Raw genomic sequence first — 8,148 nt, 5'->3', positions numbered from 1 at the left:
CCTTAGGTGTACGTGGCTGGCGCCTTAGCCGGTTGAGCTATAAGCGCCGAGCCACAATATCATCTTTTTAAAATGTCATAACAATTCTGATGTAAAGAACATTATTACTTCTATTAGTATTTTATAGATAAGAAAACTAAAACTTCAGGAGGTTCATTAACTTGCCCAAAGTTACACAATAAGATGTTTGACCAGACTCAAACCCCTACCTGTCCAGTAGCAACATCCCTGTAAAACAACTCTAAATAAAAGAGGTTTATTATACCAGAGGAAAACAAATCCAGCTTTACACAAAAGTTCACCTGTATCTTAATCCTTGCTCACTCAGATCATTTTATAAGGAGAACACAGAGGGCAACGTTTGATAAGTTAAAATTATTTTCCAATCTCTAAGTTCAATTATATTATAATTTTTACCTTGGTAGTAACTGCATAACACCATTTTAATTCCCTTAATTTAGGCTGAATCTCTGTAACTTACATGCACTTATTTTTGGTTTTCCTGATGCAAAAACTTGAACTGAATGTTGATCCGCATAACATCCAGTGAGTGTATAATCTAAGATCTTAAAATGAAGCTACAAAAAGGAGAGAAATGTTATCAAGTTGAAGTGATTATGTAAAAAAGATGGTTACATTTTTTTCCCTTGACAAATTTTAGGCAATTTATCTCACCTAGCTCACAAAATAAACCCCACAAGTATTAACCCTGAGCTGTATGTGTGTGCATGGACATACACACACATACGCATACACACTTTCCTGCCCTTAGCATCAGGGCAGTTGCTTTTTAAGTTTGTAATTATGGAGTACTTAACACTTACCAGGTACTTCATGAGCATGAATTCTAATCCACACTGCAAGGTATTCCCATTTTACAAATATGGGAATGGAGGTTGGAAGACGGAAGCACAGCGCATCCCTGCAGGAAGCAGCGGAGCTGGCGCCCCTTTCCTGTGCTGCCTGGTACATTGCACGTTCTCCTCTCTCCCTGGAGCTAAGTGGTTATGATACACCTCAGATCATAATTCTTTCATTGACAGGAATAGAACCTAACATCTAGCAAAATACAAGCAATGCAACTACTAAAACAGAAACATGAGGTTATCTTGTGTTTGATGAGAATGAACTGCTTTAATTTTCTAGAAGAGTGAAATTTAACTTTTATAGAACTAAGCTTAGAAATTATCCCTTCCCTCACCTAGAAAACTTTTCTAAAACATTCCACAGTTCCTGAATTTCATTGATAATGTAGGGTTATCACTATAAACCAGTTATTATATTGTGCTGTAACAGACTGAGCCATTAGTTCCTTCTCTGAAAGTAGTGATGGGTGCCTCTGGTTACAATGACATGCCCAAGAATTATGAAAAGTTCTGCTTTAGCAGAGCTCCTGTCTCCTTTTGCTGTGGTCCTCATATCTGCTGCTAAATGCTCCTGATTTAGCAACATCCTAGTATCTTCTCTATATTTTTCCTATTTCCCTACCTTACAAAATTTTCCCATTTCCTAACTTCATTCTTTAACTGCCAAACTATCTGATCACAGACATAGGATGTGATTTAGAATGTGATGTAACTTTTAGATCTCAGCATTTTTTTTCTTGTAACTCAAATTATCTCTGATAGTAAAGGGCTCTTGCTTGCATGTTTAGTATAATTATGAACGCTAAAAATTAAGACAGTTGATTTCCACATGACCAAGTAATGTAAAGCTCACTTAGTCAATCAGTGAACACAAACATGTAATCCAGGCCACTGATGAGACTGTAACTGGTTAGGGCTCAGGGTTTCCAACCTGTGGCTTATGGGTCACATGCTGATTATGTGAGGACTGTTTTGCTTATCTGTGGTATCAGAGACTGTGGAAAGTATGCACAGACCTTTTTTTTGCTCATCAGGTTTCCTTAGTGTTTGTGTATTTAATGTGTGGCCCAAAGCAAATCTTATTCTTCCAAGTTTTGGCAGAGAAGAAAAAAGGTTGGACATCCCTGGTTAGGTAATGGAAATGAATAGAAAAATCACAATTTCTTCCTTTGAAGGACATACAATGTGATTAACACCTCACATTTTTTTCTGAAAGCTATTGGAAGTAGGAATTTTTATAATAATCCTTGAAACAAAGGTGTACACATAGGTGAAGCCAAGATAGAAAACATGAACTATCACTGGTATTCTGATTTTACTACCATTTCCTCTAAATTATCTCTATGTACAGATTGCAATCTTCTTCTTCTTCGTTTTTTTTAGAGACAGAGTCTTACTTTGTCACCCTCGATGGAGTACCCTGGTGTCACAGCTCACAGCAACCTCCAGCTCCTGGGCTTAGGTGAGTCTCTTGCTTTAGCCTCCTGAGTAGCTGGGACTACTTGCCCGGCTATTTTTTTTTTTTATTAAACCATAGCTGTGTACATTAATGCAATCACGGGGCACAGTGTGGTGCTTTCATATATAATTTGAAATACTCTCATCAAATGGTTAACGTAGACTTCATGTCATTTTCTTAGTTATTAAGACAATCATACTCTGCTTTTAGAACCAGCTATTTTTTTTATTGCAGTTTGGCCGGGGCTGAGTTCGAACCCACCACCTTCTGTATATGGGGCTGGTGTCCTACTCACTGTGCCACAGGCGCCACTCAATCTTGTTTAGTTTTTTAAATATCATTCTATTTAGGTTTTCCTGCTACCTTTCTAATAACTCCTTCAATTCTCTCATTGATTTTTCTGAATGTTCGCCATATTTTCTGTTATCTTTCCCTGAACTTATTCTACTACCTCAACTATTTCATCTGTGGATAACTCCTAATTCTTTATATACAGATGAGCTCTTGCTTTATATGTTTTGCTACCCCTGGAGACTTACAAAGGGATATGCTGCTATTACCAGCTATAAATACAATATGAAACTCATTCCCTCCCAACTTTCTCCATATCAGTATTTTCTTTTAAGCATATTTATCCACTCAGCAAATAATTATGTGCTAGGCACTAGACTAGATGTTTTGGATAAAACAATGAATGAGTGAGATCTACATGTCTCCACCCTCTTAGAGCAGTAAGTCTGGTTTAGGTTACATATTTTTGGGAAGAATACCATCTTATAATTGTAATTATTTTTTCCCTTTATGTAGATAGTGGGCAAGGCATTACTTTTATCATGGCTCCTCCTGCAGTCCCTTCTCTTTCTCTCTTCCTTTCTCTTTCTAGCTCAGCATCATTAATTTATAATTACCCTGCATCTGGAATATTAATATACTAATACACGGCCATAAAATGCTTTGCCTTCAGTTTTTTCACTTACCTTCCTTATATCCACTCCAAATTGATATTCATAATGTGTCACTTGGAAAAACTACTTTGAATTGATATTCATAATGTATCACTTGGTGAAAAACTACTCAAAAAAGTATAGTATCAACCAAAGGAATAAGTCAGATTCAAAGCTTCTATAATATCCAAACCAAAATTACTTAACCAGCTTCACACAGTACTACAGTTTCTAACACTGGCACCTAAGCAGGATTTGTTTGTCCTTCTTCACTCTTTTAAGTCATTTCTTTAAGTAAACAAATGTGGGTCAATCTTCAACTCATGCTTATCTAGACCTTGGAGTTTTGCTTAAACTCCATCTCCACTGTAAAGCTTACCTTGACCACTTGGGCTTGAACTGCTTACTCATTCCTTGAAACACTAAAAGCAGCTTAATTACTGATAAATGTCATTGAAAAAAATCCCTAGGGGCAAGGACTAAATCTCATATTTTTTGTATATAAATCTTGAACTTGTTAAGTAAGAGCTAGGTAGAATTAACTAGGTAAGTTGGGCTGTTTCTCTTAATTTTTTTTTTTTTAACTGCGTCTCACTATGTTTTCCAGGCTGGAATGTAGTAGCTATTCACAGGCACAATCACAGTGTATTATAGCCTTGAACTCCTGTACTCAAGCAACCCTCCCCACTCTGCCTCCTGTGTAGTTGGGACTACAGGTATGTGCCACTGTGTCTGGCTCCCTTACAATTTTAAGTATTAAGTGAAGTGGAAAAGTAACTAAAACTAAACAAACCCAAAAGGACTTAGCCTGGATAAAAAGTATAAAACTTCTCCCAAATTGGTGGAAAACATTAAAAATCAGCTAGGTATATGCGGTTTAGAACCAAAGGAAGGGGCTCTCCTGTAGTGAGTCACATAAGTATGTTTACCTTTACATACGCTGTGCCTCTAATACAAACCGGGTCAAATGGCTGCTTCTCATGGCTCTTCCTTCCAAATGCTACAGTTCCAGAAAGATTAATTTCCATTGATTTGGGGAACTTTTGGCCTAAAAACACAAATATACCAAAGAACAATTCTAAATTAAGTAGATTCTACAGCAAACAAACAAAAAAATAAAACTAACATAGCTTGGTGTTTATACCCTCACATTAATCTGAAATTTTAAAAAAACCAACCCAACATAAAAACCTTGCTCACCAATAGTCCAGATCAGCAAGCCTTTTTCTCGAAATACTTCAAGCTGGCCAAAACTAACTTTGTATTCCAAATGCGTAATTGGACCTCTTCAAAAAAGGATCAAATAGAAAAAAAATGATCACAGATTAATAGTTTTAAGAGACTTATGTTAAATCTTGTTACTGTTACTTAATGCAAGAAGAGCATAACAGCAGATCTGTATTCAAGTTTGCAAACCAGAACAAATAATGAATATTAAATCTTGAGAAACACCAGAAACCACATAAACATTTTTTGGTGATGATATATATTTCATTATTAATCCTAAAGACAACTAAAAAATCATACAGAATGATTAATATAATCATATGGGTTGACATAACATTAAAACTATGATTTTAATATACATTTGTATATCTCTTGAAAAGAAATATGCTGCAAAATAAACTTAAAAGTAAAAGTGATGCGTAAGTAATCTTATAATTCACAAGGCTGTTGATAGTTGGGCTTGACTTGTATGTAGAATACAGAGAAATTGCTAGAAATAAAGCCAGGAGTGAATCTCTGAGAAAGCTACACTGGCTTTAAGTTAACTGGCAAGTTTAAAGAGAAAAAAGAAGACATATGTAATAGTAAAGAGATCATCATTAAGACTATGTTTTGGTTCAGAATCAGCATTCATTTGAATAACATAAAATTATTTCAAGCTTAAAATAAGATGAAAAACAAATAATTTATTGTCGGGCAGTGAGAACATACTAAGAAAGACAACCAGCATGGAATCATGTCACTTTATTCCTACCTATTGTAAAAAGGTATATGTGCTTCACAGAATTCAAAATTATTTTTCACACTTTCATGAAGTTTTAAATTAACTGTTATTCTTAGGTGTGTTTCTTCTTCTTTCACTTGATAAAAACCCAAAATTGGAGGGACAGGGACCTGAAAATAAACATAAACAACTTTTATATACTTTTTAAGTTAATGGGTCTACAGTAGCAGTGGTGGCTGAGAAAAAGCCCTGCAGTGATAAAAGTCTTTATACACTGATGGATCTGTATTCTTCCCAGGGCAGAGATTCTTCTTTCTTTTTTCTGTTCTCAGAGATGGGAATAGCACTTTATGAAGGCATACAATACAGTCTGGTTTCTACTCTTGCTTTTCTAGGACCCCCTCCTCCAGGCTCTCTGACATGCACTGGACATACCAACCATGGCCACCCTGCCCACAGCTGCTGCTGCTCCATTTTTACCTGTGATTCCCTCACTCCCGCTAGCTCAGCTGACTGAAGGGGAAACACTTAGTAGGCTGGGATCAGTCAATCATTCTTTCTGATATATTTGAAGTAAGACACAAGAGAGACTCATACAGTGTAGGTCCTAGAGCTATAAGGTCATGAGTACTCAGAGAAAGCCAGTGGAAAGAGGAGAATAAGGAGCAGAAAAGAGATAGACAATGTGGACTTTGAGTACGGAGTGATTTTAATTTTCTGTTTCTAGTCCTAGTACCAAAAACCTGAGTCTACTTCTTTTTTTTTTTTTTTTTTGAGACAGAGTGTCACTCTGTCACCTAAAGTAGAGTGCTATGGTGTCATAGTTCACAGCAACCCCAAGCTCCTGGGTTCAAGAGATCCTTCTGCCTCAGCCTCCCAAGTAGCTGGGATTACAGGCACACGCCACAACCACCTGGCTAATTTTTTCTATTTTTTAGTAGAGATTGGGTCTTGCTCTTGCTTAGGGTTGTCTTAAACCTGTGGCAATCCACCTGCCTTGGCCTCCTAGAGTGCTGTGATTATAGGCATGAACCACTGCACCAGGCCCTCATTTTCATTCATCAATTGTTGCCTGGTATATGACTCAGGGAATGTTCTTGTTTGCACCAACAGTACAAATGCTTTGCTTATCAATAATATTTATGAGGATTAGCAAAGTCTCAATGTCCCCAGGGTGCTTACCTGGGAAGTGTAGTAGCACAAGTTGAACGACTCTAAAGGCGGAGTGAATGGGAATTTGTAAGGCCCACTGAATGCAGAATCATCCATTGTATCAGTGCTACTAGAAGTCAGAATGGCCGAGTCGAGAGAAGTCACACAAGGATGAACTAGAACATCTTGAAGTGGTGATCCATTGGTGGGAAGACTCAAGCTGATAGTAACATTTGGCATGATTCCTTCCAGATCACACTACAATACAAGCAAGAGCAGGTATTATCAAAAGTGCTGAAGCAAATATCGAATTGGGGCTTTTCCGAATTTATCAAAGTCATTTTCCTAAACCATTTCTCTCTTTTCTGAATTTATCAAAGTCATTTTCTCTCTAGGTATTGTTCTAGCTTTCTGTGTTCTGATTTATGGTTTATCACGTTCTCAGACATCCAGTGACCTAAAGAGCCTTCCTTGACTCCTCTATTTACCTCTAAAACTCTTTAAAGATGTTTTAAACCCTGTGACTTCCCTTCAGCCACACTGGTAGGCTCTTACAGTGTCTGTCACAGCCCTCTAAGCATATCCAGACTTACTTTCCTCTTATCAGTCTACCTTCTATCAATGTCAGAATTATCTTAATGAAACATAATCTTTGTTATATTGTATCCATGCTCAAATCCTTTTAGTAGTTCTCCTTTGGGTGCATATGTTTTACTTTTTAAGCCTCCCTTTTTATTTTTTGGAGACAGTCTCAAGCTGTGACCCTGGGTAGTGCCGTGGCATCATCATAGCTCACAGCAACTTTCACCTCTTTGCTTCAAGTGATCTTCTTGCTTCAGTTTTTTCTTTTTAGTAGAGACCAGGTCTCACTCTTATTCAGGCTGGTCTCGAACTTGTGAGCTCAAGCACTCCACCTACCTTGGCCTCCCAGAGTGCTGGGATTATAGGCGTGAGCCACTGCACCGGCCACTTTTTAAGTCTTTCGTTGTTTGGCTCTCATCTACCTCAACCATTTTTTGCCCTGCAATTTATACCACAGACATAATGGATTCTTGCATTTCCCTAAATCAATTGTAGTCTTATAACTCCAGCTATGCTATTCTTTTCTCTCTGTAGACTCTGTTGTTCTTCATGGTTTAGCTCCTTTGACAGTTTGGGATGTGTGTGTTTATGAAGCCTTACATTCTGCATTGTCATCTCTATAAACATTCCTTTGTAGAGAAACTCAGGATCATCCTTCCTATGTGGCTTGGGTTAATTTACCTATGGTAGGTACTCATGAGCGATTCAAAAGAGAGAAGGGAAAAGGAAGCCAGATATCACAGCATCAGACTTGTCCCAGAGCTTCTACTTTAAGTCTGTGGAGGCAAGATATGCACTTTCACAAACCTTTCCGTGAATTCCCACTTTGAGGTCTTAACAAACAGACACAGCAGCTTCTCAGACTTTTCTGAGAACTCTGGTTTCTAATCTACTCCAGACTCCAGACTGACATAATTAGTGACTGTTTCTGGGAAGTTGCAATTAGAAGATCAGAGACTTATCCCCCCAACACCTCATGAAGAAGCCCTAATTACTATATTAAACACCTTTATTGCCATAAATTGTTTTTTCTTTTTTGAGACAGAGTCTCACTATGTTGCCCTTGGTAGAGTACCATGGTATCACAGCTCACAGCAACCTCTAACTCTTGTGCTTAAGCAATTCTATTGCCTCAGCCTCCTAAGTAGCTGGGACTACAGGTATCCACTACAATGCTAGGCTATTTTTTTTTTT

General features: G+C 37.5%; 1 protein-coding gene across 1 annotated transcript in view; it reads right to left on the bottom strand.

Moving 5' to 3' along the window:
• The window catches only part of AP5M1 (adaptor related protein complex 5 mu 1 subunit), a 21,392-nt gene that overhangs the window by 3,183 nt on the left and 10,061 nt on the right, over positions 1–8,148 (bottom strand). The window contains exons 3-7 of the mRNA XM_003794406.3: positions 6,403–6,630; positions 5,251–5,390; positions 4,470–4,555; positions 4,199–4,317; positions 482–578 (exon numbers count right to left, since the gene is read on the bottom strand). Of these exons, the coding sequence (XP_003794454.1) occupies positions 482–578; positions 4,199–4,317; positions 4,470–4,555; positions 5,251–5,390; positions 6,403–6,630 (670 nt within the window). The remainder of the gene's footprint in view (positions 1–481; positions 579–4,198; positions 4,318–4,469; positions 4,556–5,250; positions 5,391–6,402; positions 6,631–8,148) is intronic.

The sequence above is a fragment of the Otolemur garnettii genome, unplaced genomic scaffold (assembly GCF_000181295.1).
Source record: "Otolemur garnettii isolate 467f Iridium unplaced genomic scaffold, OtoGar3 scaffold00081, whole genome shotgun sequence".
Classification (NCBI taxonomy): Eukaryota; Metazoa; Chordata; class Mammalia; order Primates; family Galagidae; genus Otolemur; species Otolemur garnettii.
Note: the sequence above shows the minus strand (reverse complement) of the source record. Positions and strands in the feature narration are given on the sequence as shown.